The sequence below is a fragment of the Misgurnus anguillicaudatus genome, chromosome 16, assembly GCF_027580225.2.
Source record: "Misgurnus anguillicaudatus chromosome 16, ASM2758022v2, whole genome shotgun sequence".
Taxonomy (NCBI): domain Eukaryota; kingdom Metazoa; phylum Chordata; class Actinopteri; order Cypriniformes; family Cobitidae; genus Misgurnus; species Misgurnus anguillicaudatus.
In genome coordinates, this window is record NC_073352.2 from 19,593,870 (window position 1) to 19,618,807 (window position 24,938).

General features: G+C 41.0%; 1 protein-coding gene across 4 annotated transcripts in view; it reads left to right on the forward strand.

Moving 5' to 3' along the window:
* Positions 1-24,938, forward strand: part of ebf1a (EBF transcription factor 1a) — a 134,996-nt gene that overhangs the window by 90,460 nt on the left and 19,598 nt on the right. For all 4 annotated transcript variants that reach the window (XM_073854310.1, XM_073854307.1, XM_073854308.1 and 1 more), the window contains exons 9-11: positions 2,659-2,795; positions 6,828-6,954; positions 16,999-17,087. In XM_073854310.1, coding sequence (XP_073710411.1) covers positions 2,659-2,795; positions 6,828-6,954; positions 16,999-17,087 — 353 coding nt within the window. The remainder of the gene's footprint in view (positions 1-2,658; positions 2,796-6,827; positions 6,955-16,998; positions 17,088-24,938) is intronic.

Sequence of the window (24,938 nt, forward strand, 5' to 3'; positions counted from 1 at the left end):
TTGGTTCTCAGTTTTACCTGCTATTATCTTACCTAACTCCGCCCAGGGCATCGCCATTGGCTGATGCACATATTAGTGTGAACTATGCGAGTAAGGCCTACAGCCTTGTCTTGTCTCAGTTGAGGTCTTATCAGCATCACTGATTGCCTTGTACACATAAGCCATCTGCGTCAAACTTTCTCCTGTGCAGCCGTACGTCCGCCTCAGTTAGGTGCACCATGACGTACGAGTAATCCACGTAGTCCGTCCCCAAAGGATTCAGCCCACAGTCAAAGCCGCATGTAACGCTTGTTAAAGAATGTGTGTTCAGTCCCCGTGCCAGAGTCACGGACGACAACAGAGCCGCCTGTGACAGACTCTCTTCTTCTCTCGATCCGACAGCTCTCTCAGAGGACTTTCTTTCCCCCCTCATGTCTTTTCCTTCTATTTAAATCCTGGAGCAAATTGGAACAGGAGTAATTAGTCGGTTAAAGCGCCTTCAGTAAGACACCAAGCTTCAGAATCCGGTGCCAAAGTTCAACACGGCGAAATGAAATTTAAACTCATTAAGGTGTTGAATTTTTATGGCTGGCTGCTGTTTTCTCAGAGTGTCCCAATGCGCCTGGCCTTTTGATCGACTGCTGTAAGGACTCTGGATTTCTCTGTGGCTCGCTAACTCCGACGCTCCTGACATTTGCACGAGTGTCATAAAACAAGCGCTCGCACCTGCCCCCCCCACCCTGCACACACGGGGTCAGTGTAATATTTAATAAAGGTGTGTGTATAATCAACCAGGATTAGCATTTGTGGTCTCCGATCGGCCCGGAGGGAAATGTAGGAGGGGTTGGGAGAAGGTGTGGGGCAATTGTGGAGTCATCACTGACTGATCTTTTCCATTCAAACCCTCAGATTTCATTAATTATGTCAGCGCCTGAAACAAAAGCAGAGGGGAATTACGACTTTCATAACCACAGCTCCAGGGGACCACTGCTGACAGCCCCTTTCACTTATACTTCTCCTCTGTGTCCCATTCCCCTGGTTTTTGCCTCTACCCGTGTCGTTTGCAATTCAACAAATGCTTTGGAAATTGTGCACAGATCATTTTTATTGAATACATATTTTCCTGTGCGTTCATGCTGTAAAGTATGTAATAATAAAACTAAATGCACACAGTTCAGAGTCAAAGCATGACTTAATACTGCAGCATGATTTTTGTCAAAATTTTGCAAAAATGCAATTATTTTAGTACCAATAAAAAAATGCACTGAATGTTCGACAACCAAAGCCATTGGCCAAAAATAGAAAAATAATTGGTGTTCGGCCGCACCAAACAATAACGTTTTTGAAGACGTGATCGTACAGCAACCAGTGTAAAGACAGAGGTGTGCACACTTTATAAATTCTCAAACATATCAACAGTGTGAAGTCCGAGAAAGGCCAATTGTCTGAAAAAGATTATTTTTTTGCTACTTTATATTCTGCCATATAGTTTTGGTTGCTAAACAATCAGTGCTTTCTTAATAAAAAGGGATGTTAGGTATTAAACCCTATCGAGATGCTGGTGTAGTAGGCACCAACACACAGTGCAGACGTGCTTTCGGTGACCCGAGTTCAAGTCCTGGCTCAGCATCCTTTACTGGTCTCATTCCCCTCTCTCCACCCCGAATACTTTCCTGTCTCTTCTTACTGTACTGTCAATTAAAGGTAAAAAATTGCCCCAAAAATGACTTGGTTAATAAAAAATAAAATAAAAAATAGTATGAAAGCTAATGCTCCATGCCCTCAATGAGGATTGTGGGATTAATATTGACAAAAAAGTCCTACATAGGACATTGTGTGCAGTATTGGTCGGATTTCCTCCATAATAGTTAAACTATAAGGTCAGAATGATTTATCCCAGCAGTGACCTAGAAGCGGAGTATGACTTGGAAACGGAAAAACCGGAGCGATTACAGGACGAATGCTCTCAGCAGCGAGGGTAAATTATTGAGAATTGTGAAACAATGTTCCTATCTGCTCTATGCCATTCGGCGCCAATCTAAACACAGCTACAGAGATGTTTATAGTTACTCTGATGGTGATTACTGGGCAACCACGGCAGTGAATCGCATTCCTACGCTAGGTAGATTGAGATAAATGATCGGTGAGCAAGCGTCATCTCTCATGCTCGCGCCGCTGTCGGGAAGCATATGGGGACGGCGCAGAGGAACGGCCACAGTCTAATCATATGTGACGACTCTAATGAGTCAGTCACTTGTCATTAAGCCAGGCCTAAACCTTCCTGATAGACTGAGGCTCATAAATCTATTTGCAGTAATGAGGAAAAAATCAGTTGCACAGGTTTAGATTTATTTCCTAACTATTTAGTCTGTGCATAAAATTATGTCACAGGTGATGCGCACAAGTGATGATTTGCTGGCTGGTTCCAGATGTTTATTGTGATGCCTCTTGACATTATTTTCGTATAATCACTTTTTCAGATGTCTTGATGCAAATACACACAGTCATAATTAATGTATATGGCGTTTTATTTTTCAAGATGTAAGGCGGTAGCAATCTGTTTATATGAAGCAATGACAATTGTAAAATTTAAATGTCACCCCACTTATTATTTTATTCTGTGGAGTTACATGTACACTTAAACTCACTCTTTCTCTCTTTCTTTTTCTATCTTTGTAAAACACGCCTCTCCCTGCATTAAGGCCATTAGTCCCAGTGAAGGCTGGACGACAGGAGGTGCAACAGTCATCATTATTGGAGATAACTTCTTTGACGGCCTACAGGTCATATTTGGCACAATGCTGGTCTGGAGTGAGGTCAGTTACCTATCTATTAAATGAGTTTTGTTATAGCCCAACGTTCACTTGTAAAATGTGTGGCCGTGTTTACTTCTACCAAGTTTAAAAGTTTCCACCAAATTTTAAAAGCTTTTAGCCTTACTGGTCGCTTTTTATAGGTTATGTATTTTGCATGCTGGTCCCTGGCATTAGGTGCTGGTATAACCACCAGACTTGTTAAGTTATTTAACCAGTAAACATTTTATAATCAAAAAGCTTAATCAGAAAGACCATGCTGCTTGACAAGGATGTTTTGCTAGTCAACCAGCACCAACCAGGACAAGCATGAAAGTTCATGTTGGTCTAAGCTGATCTTTTCAAAAGCAAAAACAAATTAAAGAATCACAACTATACATATAAATTAGTAAAATAGATTTCAAGAGAAAACACACAAAAAACACGAAACTGAAAAAGATCCCACACACACTACTATATGCAAAGAATGCATCATGTTTATTAATATTAAAGGTGCAATGTGTAATTTTTAGAAGGATCTCTTGACAGAAATGCAAAATAATATAAAAAAAACTATATTATAAAGACCTTTCATAATGAACCGTTATATGTTTATTACCTTAGAAAGAGACCTTTTTATCTACATACACCGAGGGTCTCCTTAAGCCCGGAATACACTGCACGATTTTTGTCCTCTTATAAGATCATTACCTTATCACACTGTGCGACATGTATCGTTTAAACTCGGGTACGAGAGGCATGTAGACTGTACGATGATGACACGGAAGCTTCGGCAGCAGCGTCACATGTTGCGCAACGTCACCAGCATGCGCTCGTGGTAAACAAATACTGGCGCGCAGGCCGTAGCAGCAAACACACTGTGCGGTGATCACGTCGAATTTCTGACACTGTCAGAAAACTATCGTAGGCTATCTTTGAACGAAAGACCGGGAAAACGTCCGTCTTTGAACCTCTCTCACTGTACGACATAGGACCACCGATGGAGAGCCACGATCACAGAAATCGCGACGATAGTTTCACGATGGCAATCTTTCGTCTGGGACAGCCAATAACCGTGCAGTGTATCCCGGGCTTTAATTGGAAGTCGCCATTTTGTGCTGCCATTTTTCTACAGAAGCCCTTCAAGGACATTTTTTTACTAAGTTGTCTAAGTTGACTACTGAATGCTCGACAAAGGTTGTAACCGGACTAAAATGTTGCAATATTAATAATTATAAATATTAGGTATCCTCTGCAAACTATAGCACTGGTTGTGACCTTCATCAAAAAATAAAATGTAATTGTCCCTGAAAGTAGCACATAACTGCTTCAACACAAATTCATTCTGGTAGTACTTACAATTTTTCTATGCTGTCCGTCTTTCAGTGGCGGCCGGTGACTTCTTTTTTCAATAGCGCTCAATGCGAAGTTCGTCACAACATGTATGTAGCCCGTCATGTGTGTGGTTCGTAACTTCAAAATATGTGTTCCGCGCGTGAGTGATCCTATGCATCACGTGTCTTGTCAAAATAAGTGCCTGCTGCAGATGCGTCTAAATTGTTTATGACAAATGAGACACACCCATAATCTCATGCGTAATCAGAGTTTACTGTTAAGGGAGTGTCTTGCTTGTATTTAGTGAACGTGAGCATCTCTTTTATCATAAACGGTTTTGACGTCTGTGCAGCAGGCACTTATTTTGACAAAACGTGATGCACATGGTTCACATGACGCAACAAACATATATTTTGAAAACACAAGCAACACACGTGAAACTCCGAACATTTATAGCTTATCTAATCTGGGCCCCTCGGATGAGCAGTCACGAGCCGCCACTGCCGTCTTTGTATCTACAATCTTTGACTCGCTGTCTTTATTCTGCACCACTTGTGTTGAGAGCATCTAGATGAGAATAGTAATTCTATAAAAAGCCTCTTATTGACAATGCCATATTTATCTAAGAGGTGAGAAGTGCAGTATCTGGCATATGAAAGCCCAGCTAAGTGAGCAATGAAAGAGACATCTTAAATCCATGTAATGCAGCGCCTGTACCGCTGGCTTTGAATGTGACAGAGCGCTTGAAGGGAAACTGAGCACTCACGGATGCTTTGTAGCAGCACGGCTCCTCTTCAAACAGGATTGAGCTCAGTCTCTTAAACACTGTAAGCAGTCAAATCATAGTCTAATCAGGGAACAAAGCAATCCTGTTTATTAGCTTATCTAAATTTGTAGCAGGTAGTCAAAGGTAACTTGAATTAATGGTATTAAAGATCAGGAATGTGACTTCTATAAAAATCTAATTGTGTTGGGTTGTCTGAACGAACTGATTTGGTTTATTTTCCCGAGACACTTACTGTACTGTTTCATATATGTTTCTCTTACAAACAATAATAAAAGTACATGGAATTAATTTAATTAATGCCTTAAAATTTCAAATAGTGCAAAAAAAAACTTTTCTGTGTGCTGTCTGTCCCAACAGTTAGTGTTACTTATAGCTTGTGTCTATACTAACTATACTGTAGATAAAAAAATGCTTAATACTAGCTTCTCATTAATCCAGCAGTAAATTGTTAGACAAGTTGGCCATCCTGACCCATTCCTGTTTTATATTATGCAGCAGTTGTGTGTTTACATGTAGTTTCAGAAGAATTGTCATAATATGTACACCAGTGGTGAGGTTACATAAGGGCCAGGTTGGCACTGGTCCACTCAGCTTGACGCTGGCCCACCCAGTCAAAAGAGACACAAAATATTTTTGTGTAAATGCCGAAGAAATTATGCATTAATGATAATAATCTCTGTAATAATGATTGCTCAAATACACATCATTCAGAAATAAATCACTATTTATATAGAAAAGTTCATCACTTCACACAGGCCATAAGTGTTAACGCTTTCCATTTACTTTGAATGGGTGACATCATGCGTTGCCAAACTGAATAACGGATCCGTCTGCGCCGTGTCAATGTCGTTGCTCTCGGTAGAAGTTGAACATTTCTCAACTTTTCAAGCGGCAACGCGTGCGTCAGCCAATCAGATCGCCATATGCAAATAATAGTCAGAGCCAGCCAATTATGTTTATAGAAGACTGGAGCATGTGTTGCGGCCACTGTTGGCCACGCTTCAGACAAGCCTTCCGTCAAGCGTTAACGCTTTTGCCACTTGTGAATGTACCATTACCGTGGGTTCACATCAGCCGCGTTTGAGGCGTCAAATTCGCGTCTACCACGTCTAGTTTGCCGCTTGAACATTTTGAGTTTACTTTCTTCATTCGCGCATGAAATTCTAGTCATTGACACATTCACGTGTAAATTTGCGTCATGGGAGGGGATTCGACCACTCCGCTCGCTTCCTGTAATCACGTTATTACTAGCAAGCTCCTGATTGGTTAATGCGGCGCGTTTTTCCACCAAAGTTCAAATTTTTTAACACACGTGTTTGCCGCGGCAAAGCTCAATTCGCGCCATTTGCGCAAACGAGGCACGCTAAAGAGGTGGAATCGTGTCTACCGCGACGCGCTAAACGACTCATTTGCGCCGCGAGACCTCCAGACGCGCGTCAACGCATCTTTGACATTGAATCACTCACGCTTGACACCTCTACCGGGGCTGGTGTGAACGCAGCATTAGACTGCCTGTCTTCAACTCCAGTTGTGCTCACATTGGTTAGCTAAATTTGTGTCACCAACTAACAGAAAGGTAATTTCTGACTTCAATACTAACCAAAGACCATATTTTAATACTTTTCCCCTTATATTAATATAAAAGTTCAGTGTTCATGTTCTGTCTCTGGGACATACAGTAATGAGTCTGTTTAGTAATCCAATCTAACTGCAAATTGTTGCTCTCACTCCATCCTCGCATATGGTAAAGTGAGTCTTTGTTATAAATATTTTTTATTTCACTGTAGAGTACTGACAGGAAACCTTGAAAAGATTTTGAGCCCCTTTTAAAGTTTATTGATTTGTTTTGGACATTTTATTTTGACAACGGAAATGATAAGAGACAAGAAAAGTGGAATAGCTTCTATAAACACGTCACTTTTCTTCTTTTCCAGCTAATAACCCCTCACGCCATTCGAGTTCAGACTCCTCCCAGACACATTCCCGGGGTCGTGGAGGTCACTCTGTCCTACAAGTCAAAACAGTTCTGCAAAGGTACACCGGGCAGATTCATCTACACAGGTAACAACAACATAAAGCACCTTTACATAAACCATACTCATGCCGACTGCCCACCCTGTATATTCTCCATCGTCTGTCTGTTCTTGATTTTAAATCTGGGTCTGGATTGAGTCACAGCTGCCATGTTTCCTGTGGCAAGAAACCTTCGCTGCAAAGGAATTCTACCTATTTCCTGAGCACACGGCTTAATATGAACCTCTCTACCTCAGACTCCAGGAACATCCAGCAGAGATAAGGGAAATGCAGAACTTATCTTATGAAGGAAAGAGAGGTCACTTGTGATATCTGCCAGCTTTAAAATGGCCTTACTATGTACATATTCGGCCAGCAAGTGATAATTAACTTCAGTCCTATAGAATTCAATGCAGTAAGAGTTTAACAGAAGTATGCCATGAAATCTAATGAAGGAAAGCGACATGAAATCAGCGGACGGAGAGGTGAAGAGTTTGTTAGCTGATGCTGCAGCTTTTTTAGTTTAAATTTAGAGTTAGCAGTCAAAGTACAAGCGCAGCTTTTCTGCGAAGCGTTAAAATGCTGAACGGAGCAATGTTAAAGGCCTGTCTCATCAATAGGTTTAAACATTGCACAGCTGTGGGTATTGTTGGCTCAGTAGGTGTCTATGTATGTGCATGTGCATTCGCGGGTGTGAATGAGTAAGCTCATTGCGTTTATGGCACTGGACTTGGCTTCTTTTCACGGCCCATTCTGCCAGCACATGGAGGGAGGGTTTAAGACATTCACACACAACGGCACAAACACACATACGGCCACACTTCCGAATCAGAGGGCAGATGGTCATCCCCTTTTATGGCCGCACTTATAGATGTGCCCCTTTTGCTAAATCTCCAAGCTCAATAACCACCGACAATACTGAGTAAATGTGCAGTTTTAATGTACGTAGCATTTGAATTTGCTGATTATTTCAAACACAGAGCTCTCTATTGTACCATACATTTGTATTATAACCTCTGTAATTGGGTTAGAAAGGTGGTACACATCTGAAACCTTCCCTTAGGTTTCCACTGTGTCCTCTCTTCTGTTCTACTCAGTTATCAAGCGTTTTAGGCATCCCTCTTCCACTTGTCCCCACGTCCCAGCAGCCTCCTGGGCAGCAGCACTATACTGCAGCGGGACGCTCGCCTGCATGCCTCTTTCTGCTGGCTCCAGTTGGCACCTGTGCCGTGCCCAGTTGCCAGTGGGTACTAATCATAGAGTATTGGCAAAGCTATGTGGCAGCTGGCAGTGGAATTACACATGGGGCATCTGGCGCCTCTAATCAACTTCTGTCAGGCAGAGGAGATGGAGACCTAATTAAATCAATGGTGCACTGATGCTGTCGCACTCGAACACCACACAGCCATGCGGAAAAGCTGGGCCATACCTGGAGAGTGTCACACTATAGATTAATTCAGTGATAGACACATTTGTGTGTTTACTTTGACGAGTATATTCTTTGTAATATGCATAGGGGTTTTCAGCTTGTAAGTTGACCCGAAATGGAGTTGCATCTCTTTTTTGATTCGGTGGGATTCTGAGGAGAAGAACTTGCTGAATGTAGCAGGGTGCATTCACGGTTGACTTTTCAACTTTAGATTTATGCATTTTGCAGATGCTTTTATTTAAACTGACTTATATTAAATTCAGGCTACATTTTATCACAATGTGTGTTACCTTGGCATCAAACCCAATGCTGGGGCCATGCACTCCTAAATTTGTATGCGACTAAGTAGAAGCTTGCCAGGATAGACAGATGGCAAAATAGACAGGTTGTATGTCCTCATCCTCAAAAATCATAAACAAAACTATGTAGGGTCAAATAAAATATGGCACAGACTACACTGGATACAGGTTTGGTCAGTCCCTCCAGAAAAACGCGATTGTGCGATCGCGCGAAATATTGCATAATCAGCCAAAGTCCGCATATTAATGCGGGGCTGCATTTTTTCCAAATACGCCTCACTTTCGCCGCATTAATTACATATTTCCGCGCACAAAATATGCGGGGCTTGCATGATTTCATAATCTCCGCATTTTCGTAGCAAAAAGTCACATATATATTAGCAGAAAGTTGAAAAATGTTGCATTTACTTCTCAAAAGCACAGCCGTGTCCTCTATTGCCATGGGAACGTTATGAAGTGACGTGATTGTGACGTGAACATCATTGCAGCCTTTGCAAGTTTCCACAGTTTTTGCAAGTTCCGAAATTTTTGCAAATTCTCGCAATTCCATCGCATAAATTGCATAAATATCTCGCATATTCCATCGCATTTTTTAAGAAAACGTGCTGCAAAATCGAGGATTTTTGCCCGCAAAAATCACAAAAAAACTCTGCGTTTTTCTGGAATGACTGTTTGGTGCTTTGATGGGTTGCCCCAAAATTTGAAGCATAACCAGTTGAGAATCACTGTTTTGCAGTAGCCTGTTTTCTTTACAACTACATTATGACGACGTTTACTCTTTCATCTAAGCTGTGTTTTGGCTTTGACTTTTACTCTGAGTATGGATCGATTGATCAAGCAATTAATAGATTCCACAAAAGCTCTCAGATAATGGATGACGTCACTTCAAACGTCCAGGACTCTCTAGGATACTTGGCACATGCTTGTATAAACCATACCTCCTCTTACCTGCCTAACAGTCTGTGGTTAAACACAAACCTCAGGATGATAAAAGCACATATAGCTCGTCAAATCTCATCGCACCGGGCCTTGTTTGGTCCAGCATTTCTGGAATACTGAAGTTGATGTACAACCACAGACACACAAGTCTTTCAAAGCCTCTCCAATTAAACATCCAAAAAGCTCTCTGCAATTATATTTATCATCAAAAACAATTAAATCCTCTCCTCCTGGGACATTACCCATCCTGCATGGCACTCGGCAGATAAGGGGAATAAATCATACCTTCATACTTTCTCTCTGTCTCTTTCTCTCCTTCCCTCGCAATTCATCTGCAACAAATGCATTTCCATGTTTGGTTGTGTATTACCTCTCACCAGATTGCCATGTTTGCATCATTCGTCAAAGGGGGTTTCCGTCTGTTTTGGGGGTCATAATACTATCAGCCAGTGAGCGCATGCCTGTGCGGCCAATAGATTGGAGGTGTTGATGAATGGCTCGAGATGTTCAGCAGGCAATTCCTAGCTGCTCAGTATGCAGGCCAATGGGCTTAACAGCACCCATCAGGCCTGATATTAAAAGACTCGATCACATTAGGGGGAGCTCTCTTACGCCTACCCAATGATTAAGTCTATGGGGAGCATTTGTCACTATAGTTGAGGTAAAGCCAGACTTCAGATTATAGTACAAATTCAAATATGCTTTACATGCGGCACACTTCTATTTCAAAGCAAAAGCATAATGGGGTCCACATGTATGTAACATTTTTTTTATAAAATACATTTTAGAAATTCAAAATTAAAATACTTTTGATAACATTCAGAAACTAGATTTGATGGTGGATGTTGAGCAGGCTGAGTGATCGTTCGATTTTGATAATGAGACTCTTTAATTCTATTGACAAATGGTGGCCCACTAGTTGATCAATGATAACCAATCAAATTAAATTGTTAAACCTCTGCATGGCAGTGATCGTAACCATAAAGACATAAGAGAAATTGGTTCAACAGCGGGTCGTCCTCAGCGGGCCATTTCACGCTGATCTGTCCGACTTTTAGAAGCCGCCGCTCAGAATCAAGAAAAACAAGTCATCCATTTTACGAGAACAGGTCCTAAACATTTTTTTGTGTGTCGTGTGTCTTAAAGTGATGCCTTATTTAGCTTGTCGGATTTTCCAAATAAATGCAATCACAGAGTTTATGGAAAAATGGATAAAAATGAGATTGTAAGGTATTGATTCCAGTGTGGGGAAGGCTGAGGAAAAACAGGCCTCATCTATATAGGGAGAGAAATGAAGCAATAATTCAGGCAGGCATCGAACACCCTGCCACTGAGCCTATCGATTCCTATCCACAGCATATGAGATCACACCTGAATGAAAGAGAGCTCTTGGGAAAAGTGAGAGAGGGAGAGAGAGAGAGAGAGAGAGAGAGTCTGCCATTGCCTAACATGTACAGAACATTACCACCCTGACATTAACAGCTCTGTACAAAGCCCACAAGTGCCTGTTAAAAGGTTCTGCTAAAGACCAATTACCCAGCATGCCTTTCTGCTCCCTCAGCCAGTGATGCCGCTCCAGCCCTGCAGGTCTACGCGTGGTCAGCTGATTCAATTTAACTCCAGCAGCTCAGAGCTTGCATCTGCTATCCAAAACATGAACGCCACAAAGGCTGTGTTCTCTCGAGTTTAAACAAACCAACCACCCACCTTCTGCCTCCAGGCTTTTGTTTGCAATATTAAGTGTGTGTATTTTTTGTGGTATAACGTATTTCGAAATTGTTGTTTTGACTGGGCTCCATCTGGTTTTGACACCGTTTAGAGTATTGTCTTTAGTAGTTGCTTGTTTTACCCATCCATCCTCTTTTCTTCGCTCTTCTCTCTTCACCCCTGCGGGGACTGTAGTTATTATTGTGAAATATGAAGCGGTCCGGCTCAGCCTTCATGAAATTTCAATGAGCATTGATCTGCGTGATTGCGAGGAATCCTTCAAGCAGTGCTTGTTGTTCATTTATTTATTTATTGCCTGATATGTTTTACTCGCCGTGATCCCATCTTCTGGAGAAAGAGGGGCGATTGGATTGTTAATATATTTCTAGCATTGTTTTTGGGGGAAAATCAAGTCTGTTCCTTGATAGTTTCGGTGTTCACGAGGCAGAAAATTCAATTCGCACCACTCGGAAATCCGTTTAAATGGGCAACAGTCTTATATTTGCTTAGATCGATTATATTCATTAAACATAACAAGACGGCACACAGCAGATATTCTGCTCCTTTCAATATTGATTTTGGAGATTTTATTTCAGGCCGTGCGCTCATGACATCACACATAACCTTTTCTTTCTCCTTCACATATGAAATTGGATCGGTGCCATGAATCTGTGATGACACGAGACCAACTCTATCATGTATGTCGGACTGCTATCCAGTATCACCGTGATATTTCAGTCGTGAAACCACTGCATAAGCCCAATAAGAAATGAAAACCACAGCTTGCAAGCCTGAAATTGTAAAAGTAAACAAGTGCTCAGACAGTCGAAAGGTGTTTCTCTGTAAGTAAACAGGTATGTGGCGTATGGTTTGGTAAACAAAATTGCACACCAAATAAGACATCAAGGTTTAGGAAATCAATAGACTCATGGATTTTACTCACCTCTTTGGTGTATCTCTGAAAACACACTGTTTTGAAAGACTTTATGATGAAGTTCACTCTGTGACCCCTGAAGTGTAGTCTTAAGAGTTTGGTTTGTTTTTATAATAGTAATATGTTTAATTTCTATAGCGCCTTCCCATGCTCAATATACATTATGACCGGCAGTACTGAATAAACAGATTTAGACTTAAAGGTGCAGTGTGTAACATTTATAAGGATCTCTTGACAGAAATGCAATATAATTTACACAACTATATTATCAGCGGTGTATAAAGACGTTACATACTGAATTGTTATGTGTTTATTGCCTAAAAATGAGACATTTTTAGTTACATACATCACGGGTCCCCTTACATGGAAGTCACCATTTTGTGCCGCCATGTTTTTACCATAGACCGTAAAAATATGGACGTAGTGTCCGTGACGTCACCCATTGGTTTGTGAAGATCGTTTTTGAAGCTAAAACTAGGCGTTGCCTGCCATCTCCATCTTGGCCGCGCGTCAGCGCGAATTACTCGCGGAAAACCAAAAATGGGTAAAGAGGCGGGACGTGGGTGAAGCTGAGGTGAAACCACGCCCGCCTAGCGCGAGTCTAGTGACAGCAGTGGCTGTTTAAGCGTCACCCAAGCGGCCACGCCCTTAATTATGCAGAAGTTTAATATAATTTAACGGATGAGCTACAAAAAAATTCACCCCACTCACAGCTGTGAAGGGCAAAATTAGCTATACAGACCAAACTCACTTTTTGTACCAGACTGTAAACATATTATTTTCTACTGTAAAGTTGGGCATTTTTAACATGGGAGTCTATGGGAATTGACTCCCTTTTGTAGCCAACCTCAAGCGGCCAGTCGATGAATTGCAGTTTAAGTCACTTCCGTATTGGCTTCATCAGAGAGATCGGAAGGTTGCCCCTCGGTTTTTACGGTAGCCCGAAACGGACTGCGTTTTGGCACTACTGTATTTTGTCTTAAACAACAACATGTTTGTCCTGTGGCAGCTACCGTAGCTTGAGCTACTGTGAGCTGTTGGTTGCAATTCACAATCTCTCTAGCAAGCTAGATGGTGCTAAAATCTACACACTGCACCTTTAAATACCTGAAGTGAGGTTATTGTTCTAAAAGCCAGGGACCTGCCACCCCTAGACAATAGGCGAAATCTACAGTAGGTACACACAGTTTTATGGTAACTTACTGTATAAACCATTACTGGTCGTTGTTAAGTTGATTTTCGACACGGACCATTATTGCAAGTGCGCATGTTCGTGAAATTCTTACATCATTGTTTTTTGGGTGTGTGTGCGAGTGTCATCAGATACACAGAATTCGTAGCACTCGTGCTAACTATTTATTGTCTCACCCATTCTCTCTCTCCGCCTCTCTTTCTCAGCAAGTGTGCATTATCCAGTTGGCTGGTGAGGGAATTGTACAGTATGTGAAAATCAATAGCAATAAAGGAGAGTAAACATGTGCAGATGTCTAGAAGTGTGGCTGAGTATAGTATAGGCTAAGATCTGGCCCATCCATCTCTATATCAACACATTAACTCACCGCCCTCCTCAGAGGTCCACTGATGCACAACCCCATGCCTCATTATGCTAGCACATGGGTCCTCTTGAAAGAGACATACTTTGAATGTTCCTGTCCGGGACTTCACAAAAGGCTGCTCAAACAGTCACTTCATTATTCACTCTTAAGTGTATTTTGTGGTTATTTACTAAAGACCTGCTCTTCTTTAGATTTTATTGCATTTGTATTCTAAAAGACAACATAACCCTATTTAATTCTTATTGCACATATTATGTTATCAGTGCCTATTATTCTAATTAATAATAAAGCATAATTTTTCCTTCTTATGTAATAACTTCCATGCACAACATTGTTTTTTTTCTGTGTGAATAACCAAGCAGAACAAATAATCTTTCCCATTTCTTTCTTTTTTCTTTTCTTACATCCAACCTCTATCCATTCATTATAACAAATTTCTACAATCAGCTTCCCCCATTTACGCTCCACTCGGCTGATTCTGTGCATTGCCCCGGTCCACACTTCCATATCCCCGTCTCCAAACCACCAACAGGTCTGATTACAGGAAGTCTATTTAGATATGATGTATTGTCAGCCGTGGGGTGGCTTTGAATCATTCTGTCACATTCTGCTGTTTTTGTTGTTCTTTCCTTCGCCGATAGCCACGGTCTGTTCTCCATCATGCTTCAGGATTGTTTTAACTGTTTTTTTCTTTTTTGCTCTTTAACTAAACAGTCAGTCAATCACAGAGTTAAGTGAGTGACTGTGCATCCATGGCGAGAGAGTTCAGGCTCTCAATCAGATACCCACCCACTGTTGTGTCTCGCCCGCGCTGTAGATGTTATTAGCCGACATCATCTGATGAAGTTATTGCAAAATATACAACGTTTGCACCAGGCTATGGATGTTTTATATTAAGAGGCATTGATCTACAGTCAGATCTGCCCTGTTTTTGGTAGGCCAGCTTGTGTTTAGGGCTCCAGGGGTCTGGTTTTGTCTGGGCCTTTAGCCATTTGAATCCACTCCACTGCACTCGGAGACTCCCCACAGTCTGTCCTCTCAGCTGTGGAGCTAAGGGGAGCCGGGTTAACTCCCGCAGGAAACGTCCAGGCTGTGCCCTAAAGGGCAAACAGAAGGGAGGCCGGAGAGAGAAAGAGAGAGGGTGTTGTATAGTTCTGCTCATCCCCCAGCCTCATCCAAACAATTAACTGTGGGACAAATTGCTATTTTTTGCCCTTCTTCTGTTGGACTTGAGATTTGAGGCTTCAGGCGAAAAAAGTCAAGTCAGTCCATCAAAAAAGAAAAAAAATAGAGAGAATGAAAGGAAAAGTGTGTGTTTGTGTGTAAGGGAGAGTGGAAGAGAGAGAGAGAGTAAAAAGTGAGCAAATATGAAAGGCCAGAGAGTCTTTGCTTTACAGTGTCAGATGCTCAAATTTCATTTTATTACAGTGTTTGATTATTAATGTTGGATCTTGGCCTCTTCATTGAATTTGTTTCATTATGGAATACATTACATCAGCACCTTTAGTGACTGCATCCAACTCGTGCAATATTCACAAGATCTTGCTATTTGTGAATGTTAAACAGAAAGAGATGGGACCCATTATAAAAACCTTTTTATTAGGAACTAAGGCTGGTGCAAGAGAGATTTAATTTCTCTATGTGAACTTAAAGTCAGATTTCCTGAAGCATTATTATAGACACTTTCACTTGGTAAAACATTATTATAGAAATCGTAGGGGCCGATGGTGTAGTGGGCAGTGTTCTGACTAGTGTTGTAATCAAGACCACCTAAACTGAGACCAAGTCATGACCAAGGCCAAGACAGGCCGAGACCGAGACAAGAACAAGACTTTAAAGGGTCGAGACCAAGTCAAGACCAAGACCAGTGCAAGTCACTGCATTAAAAAACGTATGATAAAATGTGGAATATGCATATGATTAGGCACTTCTTGTCTGTGTGTGTGTGCAGATGCATGTGTGCGTGTGTGTGTGTATGCCATCAGAGAAGTTGATAAAATAATCAAAGGCATTGCAGATATGTGGGAATCTGGGTGGGTATCTTTGTCTATAAGCAAATAAAAGTGAACAAACACTAAAGTGGTAAAATCAACTTAACCATTTAATCTGAGTCTTTCCATGGCTTGAAATAAAATTCCGAGTCCTCTTTGTCTGAGACCAAGACGAGACGAGAGTGGTCTTGAGACCGGTCTCAAACTACAACACTAGTTCCAACATGTGGTGCTTTCGCACTTTCTGCAACCCAAGTTCGATTCCCGGCTCGTGGTATTTTTGCCGTTTCCATATCCCTCTCTCCTCCCTGTACTTTCCCGTCCTCTCATCTATCACTGTTTAAATAAAAGGCAAAATGGCTAAAAAAATAAAAGAAATCGTTCATTTGTTTGCAGATGCCACGTGGTTTGTTATGTATATTACATTTTGAAGTGTGGCTTAAGTGTCTGAAGTACTTTTGGGGCTCACTGTATGATGCAAATCAACGTCACTTCGAGCGCATATCTCTCTGTAAATCTCTCATTATCTCGATGAACCACAGAAGGGCCCTGTGTAAATGTGCCCCAGAGGGCTTCAGTTTAGCACCACAACAGATAAACACACAAATAAGCTCATGGACTGGTAGAGAAAGGGCCATTGTCTCAGTGTGAAAGTCCCCTCAATCCAGGGAGGTTAGAAAAACACGGGGCCAAACAGCATGTGGTCCACCCGTGCAGGATGTTTGGCCCTATCACACAGATCGGGTTCCTTTTTCAATATTATTTTATTGCTCGGTGCTCCATGAAGATTCATGAAGCTTTCTGTGGTCCTCTGAGGAGTGGGAGGTGCCGCTTTACAGAAATGAAAACTTTAATTGAATTATTTGCTCATAATGGAGGTCTATAGATTTGTTTTGCAGATTAGTGGTGCTTATATGCAAAACAGAGAAGGAAGTCGAATACTGTGTTTGCTATTTGAGTTTGCACCGTGTGTTAAGGAGGACACAGCAAATGAATAAAGGCATCTCATTTTGTGTTGATCACAGGTCATAATAATTTTGCCATTACAACGCTACATTGTTACATGGGTTCTAATAAAAACGAATTATTTGCTTTGTGGGACCATATTCATGTCTGAAGGAATTGAAACGTATACACATGTTCATTTATATATTCATATATTCCTAATAGTAATTAATTACAGATGTGTGTTGAATTTTTTCTGTACTAACAGGGTTCAATTTTCTTTTGCCCGCAGCACTGAATGAACCCACTATTGACTACGGTTTCCAGCGGCTACAGAAGGTCATTCCCCGACACCCAGGCGATCCCGAGCGCTTACCAAAGGTCAGTTCTCTAACGTCACATAACTATTATGTTTAATATCACTATTTCACAAAGCAATTACCAACATAAGCACACTGGTCCCAATTTTCTATATCCACAATACCTATTAATCTGTAGATGAAGCATATACCATTCATCCTGGCTCCTTCAGTCTATCGATTACATACTGTATATTCAGGTTGGCAATCTCACACAGTTGGGTTCAGTGTGCTCTGTAAAAAAAGAAAAATCCAGTTGTGGACCCAGTTAGGTGTTTATTTCTCTTTCCACGCACGAGTTCTTAAGGAGAGACAGGCCGAGTAAATGGATCCTTAGGGACGGATAAATAAACATTACTTTATCTTGTTGTGTGTGTCCTATACCCCTGAGCCCCGCTCCAGCAGCACCACTTAATAGTGTAAAAAAAGAGTAATTATGGTGACTGACCTTGTGCTGTTAGACGCCTTCTGTATCAGAGCTGGGTTATCAGTATTCATGGCCTATAAGCCAACTCCCAATCCATTATACCTTAAAGATGTCAAATTAGACTGCAGGGTCAACGAATGCAACATCAGATCCAATCTAGAGGAATCAGGCAAATGTGGAGATGTTAGCCAAGTGGTTAAGGTGTTTTGTCCTGCATCGGTTTATAATCACAAGTTCAGCATTCAGATGAAACAGGGTTCAAAGTTGTATACGCATGGCTTTGTTGCATTAATGCAGTGCTTCTCAAATAGTGGGGCGGGACCCCCAGGGGGGGCTAGAAGCGACACCAGGGGGGGCGCGCGAGAGCCCGGGGAAAATACTTTTTCAAATGGTCAAAAAATATTATACTTTAAATAAGGATAGATTTTTTTTTATTTCAGGCAAATTGATGCATTTTAAGTATTTTCTGTTACAGACTAAAAACAATGTTAATAAAGTTATTCTTTGTTGTAAGTTGATTGATATTTCTTTTTTTGTGTTTTCTTTAATGTTAATAAGGATACATTGTTTTGCAGATGTGTAATTTTATAGACAAATTATACTATTTACAGTCGCGGCGGAGAGTTGGGGGGGGGGGGGCGCGAAATGTTTACTTCTTCCTAGGGGGGGCGTGACAGAAAATAATTGAGAAGCACTGCATTAATGTGACACAGTCTGTAAAAACACAACTTTATTATTATTTTGTGATTTAAAGGGGACATATCATGAAAATCTCACTATAATTGGGTCCCCAGTGCTTCTATCAACCTAGAAAATGTGAGGAAGATCAACCCAGTAACTTAGTTTTGGTAAACCATTCTCTGTAAGCATGTGAAAAAATAGGTGATTGAAAATTGGCTCCCCTTGTGAGGTCAGAAGGGGACCGCCCCTTAATCTGCACTATCCAACCATGGCACTGCCATTTAGTGCAGAGATCAGCTCATTTTCATTTAAAGAGAAACACCCAAAGTTGGCACATTTTTGCTTACACCTACAAAGTGGTTATGTTATAATAAATTATCTGTAGGGTATTTTGGGCTAAAATTCACATATGTACTCTGGAGACACCAAAGTTTTATTTTAAATCTTAAAAAAGTTTTGAAAAATGTTTTACGTAAAATCATCCTACGTAATGTAAAGATCATTATAACCTTGATATCTTTAATATTGACTGAGTTTGATGCTTCTAATCTCATAATTTTTGATTGTGAGACTTTAGCGTAGATTTCGCAGACAGGGTCACAAATATGGAAATGTATTTGTGATTTAATAGAAAAACAGGAAATAAATCACGGGAGATTAAAGTCTTACTTTCGCTGGTATGAGTGTTTTTTTTCAATTATACAAAAGTATACATATTTATTAATTCAAATACATAGCTGTTAAGCAATATCAGTGGCTTATAAATCTGTTTTAATCACTTTTGGCGATGATTCTTTTTGACCCTAAATCTTTAATATTTTAATTTGTAATCTTGACTGATCTGAAGAGTTTCATACTGCCTGTTATAAATTTAATTCAGTTTATTTTTTTACAGCTGTTCACAATACTTATTGTTACAAAGCAAATTTTTAAAGAATAGTGCTTTACAAACACCCCAGGGAGCAAGCCAAATGTGATAGGCGCTTTAATAGCCCCTTGTGACACTACAGGTTTTGACAGGAAGTGATGTCATAACTGGGCTTTGTTGATGCCAGAGTTAAGATTTTGCAGACTTCCCTCCTCATCCATCTCTCTATTTCTGCTTTCCCTCTCTCGTCTAACTCCCTCACTGGTCTCCCACAATCCCATTCGTGCTAGCGCCCATTCCGCAGCTGGTGGGCAGAGGACAGATCCCCTGTCTCCTGTCAGTGGAGCTAAAGAGGGCAGCGGCGTTTGATCTGAGTCCATAATGAACCACATGGACATTGTTTAAATACCTTCCTCTGCAGTCTCACAGTCTGAACCCAGTTCTAGCACACACACACAAATGCAGACTTCTGCCCTCCATCATGTATTATAGCTCAGTTGACCCAGTTCCTAAAGGGCCTTGTGAAAATCACCAGTACACACATCTGTTGCTATCCGCTTCTCCCGACACCGATAGCTGGTATTACATTACAGGTTCATTGATGTCACTGATGAAGATATATAAATACCCCCTTATAATGATGTTAGATTACATGATAGTAATAATTGCTAGGTATTTAACTGTAACATGCTTACCAGTCTAAAAAATGAACAATTTGAAAGTTATTTATTCCGTCTGTCGTGTTGGAGCCGTCTGGTAAATTTCATTGAAATTGGGGCACCGTGTTGCTCACATATGCTCGCTGTGGCCTTAATCTTGACTTGATTTGGGTCCGTTTTGTTAGTCTGATGATGAATCTGAATACATTAGGTGGGTCATGGCTCGGGTCACTTGTCACATCTTTCTCGTTGTTTTTAGCGTAAGGGAAGCGGAATTCACTCGTGGTCTCTCTCCCTGGAGATCGTGCCTAACGGCCGCCCATATTTTAACCGATCCCTTCCTTTTTAATGAATAGGGTGGAATAGTCCACCGGTTATGAGCAAGCCCACTCTAATAGAGGTGCTGAATAAAATGGGTACAGGGAAAACTACCCGGCTGTCTAGCACTATGTGATGTCTCCAGGGTCAGGCATGAGGGAAGTCCCTGAGGAAGCAGTTAGATGTTTGGTTATATTTGGAGCTTACAGGGTCCCAGTGCAGCATTTACTTCATCCTATACACCGAGCAGATATACGGTATGTAGTTTACCGCACTTGTGTTGGTATTCGTGCATCCATGTATTTTTAAAGTAAGATATTATTATTAGTGCATTTTTTAAATTAGATATACAGTACTTGAAATCCCCAACTTTAGTAATAAATGACAGTAATAAATAAAGGGACATTCCAATTTTTTGAAAATATGCTCATTTTTCAGCTTCCCTAGAGTTAAACATTTGATTTTTACTGTTTTGGAATCCATTCAGCTGATCTCCGGGTCTGGAGATACCACTTTTAGCATAGCTTAGCATAATCCATTGAATCTGATTTGACCATTAGCATCGCGCTAAAAATAACCAAAGAGTTTCGATATTTTTCCTATTTTAACTCTTCTGTAGTTACATCGTGTACTAAGACTGACGTAAAATTAAAAGTTGCAATTTTCTAGGCAGATATAGCTAGGACTATACTCTCATTTTGGCGTAATAATCAAGGGCTTTACTGCTGTAACATGGCTGCAGCAGGCGTAGTGTTATTACGCAGTGCCCGAAAATAGTCCCCTTGGTTACCTTTAATAGCAGGGGACTATTTTCAAGAGAACCATATAGTGCTATGTAGAACCATATGTGGTGCTATATAGCCCCTATATGGTTCTACACAGGTGCTATACAGGTGCTTCACCGGTGCTATATGGCACTTAAAATGGTTCTTCTATGATTACGAGCAAAGAACCACTTTTGGTGCTATATAGCACCGTTTGTTTTTAGAGTGAAGAGTCAAGTTTTAAATAGGAAAAATATTGAAACTCTTTGGTTATTTTTAGTGCGATGCTAATGGTCTAATCAGATTCAATGGATTATGCTAAGCTATGCTTAAAGTGGTACTGCCAGACCCGGAGATCGACTGAATGGATTCCAAAACAGTAAAAATCAAATGTTTAACTCTACGGGAGCTGAAAAATGAGCATATTTTTTTTTTAAAAAGTGGAGTGTCCCTTTAAATGACTTTGGCACTGTATAAACAAAACCTAATTATGATGAATAAAAATGCATTTTTTTTCTACATTACTTTTTACGTTATGTACTGTATGAGTAAATTCTATATACAACATCTTTATTTTGGCCTCTAATTTGAAGCCCATTTTGTAGGGCACTATTGGGCAAATTGACTCTACCTATGTCTCTGTTGTTGGCACAACCAGTAGTGTGCATGTGTCAAAAATAAAGCCAACACAAAGGCATTCATAATATGTCCAATTACATAACATTGATATTTAAAGAATGGAGATCACAAATAGAAAACTATTGAACAAAGCATTCAACAACACTGTCACATGTGCAGCTCTAGAATCAGGCCTTGACAGCTTGGCAGAGAGAGAGAGAGAGAGAGAGAGAGAGAACAATAGAAACACAGGCAAGAATGGAGAGGGAGAGAGAGAGAGTGTGGTGATCCATCATGGTGAAGTCAGCTGTCCAGAGCTGCCTTCTCACAGGTCAGCCGATCGAAGGCACCACAGCCCTCACTTTATTACTGCTCGCCCAACAATAATTGAGTCACCACATGGGGGAAGAGAAGCCATGGCAGCATTGGATAGAGAGGAGAGGAAAGAACGAAGGGTAAATGAGAAATCATTTCTCGTGTTCCTCTACGTGTCCGGTTGATTGTCTAGACAAGGCCGATGTTAGCAGATGGATTTTATCCTGATTTTCCACAAGTTGTTGAGGTTTCAGACCTTTCTCTCCCACTCTCTCTCTCTCTCTCTCTCGTGTTCCTCTGCCGGCTCTAACACTCGCAGCGAGTTATTAACAGCGTCGGCTGCTGCGCCCAGCCACTCATTTCAGCACTATTGATTTTGCCCTTTATTGAGGCAATAACAGTTTGTTGACGGCACTTCTCTAAACTGCTGGACTCAATCACAGGTGAGGGCCAAGTGTGGAACACGGCAGGTTAACTTGTTTCTCTTGGTCCTTGAACAAGCATGCTACTATGTTTGCCAAGCTGTGTAATTTATTACTGAGCAGTGGTTCAACAAGATGTTTTTCTGTGATGTTTCGGAAAACAAAATTATCACATCTGAAGTTTCACATCTTGCACTGGTGGTAATGATGAAACTGAACACACCAACAGTGCTCAATGCTCATACTGTATTATGTTTACCCTGTAAGCACTGATTTGAACGCGGTCTTTAACTTTTGAGGCCAAAAGGACTTCTAGGTGGATAAAGAGGTGAAGCAAGGACCCTTGTTGCATACAGTATAGCCTAGCTAATATTCACACCAGTCTCATATCATTATTATTTTAATACTTTCATTTTACTTAAAGGGCCCTATCTTGCACCCAAAGCAATTGACTTTGTCAGTGACGCATGTATCATTCGTATTTTGCACCGACGCACAGCGGGTTCTTCCCTCCACAGACGCACGTCGGCAAACTAGGGAATGAACTTGCGCTCCCTGGGCGGTTCAGCGCAAAAAAGGAGGCGTGTTCCGGCGCAAATCATCCCTGATGCTGTTTTGTGTTTTAAAAAACAATTGCGCCACTGACCAAAAAAAACTAGTCTAAAGTCAGTGGCGCGTTGCGCGTGGTTCATTATGCTATTTTAAGGGCGCATGCTTGGCCATAATGTATAGTGTGCACAACACGCACACACTTTGCTTATCTAATCTACACAGATGCAACAGTTATTTTTGCAAATCATAAATTGTTACAATAAAAATATTAACACATGAGATCATAGTGGTAAGCATTGTGGTGATAGTTTTTATTTATTGTGTGGCTGCGTTAAAAAAATTCTCATGCAAATAACGATTAAAGTATTTTCATAAGTTTGTTGTGTGTCTGTATTACGTTTATTTTATGTAAATAATAATTAAAATGTTTTCATAAGAAACCTTAATGTATATGAACTTGATTTGTAAGTGTACTTTGGGGTTGGACCTTGCTTGCGTTTCTTGGGTCCGATTTCAAAGCCCCCAAACCCTTTCAGCAGTGAGGGTGGACGCAGCGATGTCCTCTGCTGGCGTCACGTCATGTGTAGAGACAGATCCACCTCCCGTTACACGGCGTGCCCGATTTATGCCGGCAAGCTTTGGATTCCCCCGTCTCCTGTAGCGCTTGGCGCAACGATGGGGGTGCCAGCTGATGAGATAATTGTGGCTATTTCCTCTCACACCTGTTTAACCTACCCTGATTTGGGCGGGTTTCTCCTATCCCCATACAAAACAACTTTTCTGTCTTTGACTGCTCTTACAAGAACGTGGGTCTCCTCGGCTGTGAACCGCTCCTGGCGTGCGCCTGGTAAATCCGTCATAATAATAGCAACCCGCCATGGAACTTGCGCCCTTGCGTTTAAAGGGAATGTTGGATAGCGTTCTGATTGGTTTATTTGACTTTACTCCCAAACCACACCTATGAATAATGAACCTACTTCAGACCAACCCCTTATTGATTTGCGCCTTATTTCTCCCGCCGGGAAAATAGCAACAGCGCCCAAGATCCGCCCACAAAGTCACTTGCGCTTTGCGCTTCGCACTTGCGTTTCAGATCGTTAAAATAGGGCCCATAGTGTAATGTTAAAAAGAATAATTGTAAAATTGTGTTTAAAATGTGAAAAAATTGCTCAGTCCTAATTGTTCAGTGAGCTTTCTTTTACCTTTATAGCATCCATGCACCTGGCCTTTGTTCAATACATCCATAGTGTAGCCTTGTTTTGTCTCTCTCTGTTTTCTCTACCAATGTTTGTTTCTCACATTTTCCTTGTCACTTCACATCCACCTGATCCCCTTTAGCTCTTCCGTTGGGTCTAAATTCAATCTGTGCTTCCGGGAAAAAAAACTCTTGCTTATGGGTAGCAGAACAGGTTATCTATATAACCATACCCTTTATATATGCATTTGTCCTAAGTCATAAGTATTAGACAACTGAAATTTGGCCAAAAGGTACTTTTTGATTTTTTGAGTTATTGGATCTTAAAATTTTGGTGGCTCTGTACTGTGCGGATGTGGACAGGTTGTTATTGACTTTCAGACAGTAACCTTTTAGGTCCAGAGAGAATATGAATTATGCAATGAAGCCACATTAGTTAAAGAGCACAGGGAATGATATTTATGATAGGCAGATATTGATGGATGGAAGACGCAGGGGGAGGGGATGTTGGGTGAAGGGATTTTCGATTTTTAGTTAGGTAAGCACGGTAGATAAGCCACCACGCAATACATTTGACAGAGCGAGCAAACTCAAATGAGCAAAAGTCAAAGAACCGTGCATCAGCTGTGCTCATATGCATGGACATTCTGCTCTATTTCACCGTGACCTCCCAGTACTATCCAGTCAATGCACTCTTGCGGTGAGGTGCTTTATAAACGGTCTTTGTGAAAAGCCACATACTAATCTTTACCTTAACCTGTTGAACTCTTCGAATTTCAGCTATTTGTATCATTGATAAGATTTATGTTTATTACATTTATTAAACAGCAAGAACAAAACAGCACAAACCATGTTTCTTTTAAACAACTTCAGAGTGACCTCATCCTGCCCAGTAACTAATAAACTATCTCATTGAGCTGTCATTCATTTATAGTTTTATAGTAAGGACTTTTTCTGCAGATTACAACCTGGTACACTGTTATAGGAGCAGTCATAATTACTATCGTCCCACAGTTCAGTATCTTTTACGTCAGTGTTAATGGTGTGCTTGAAG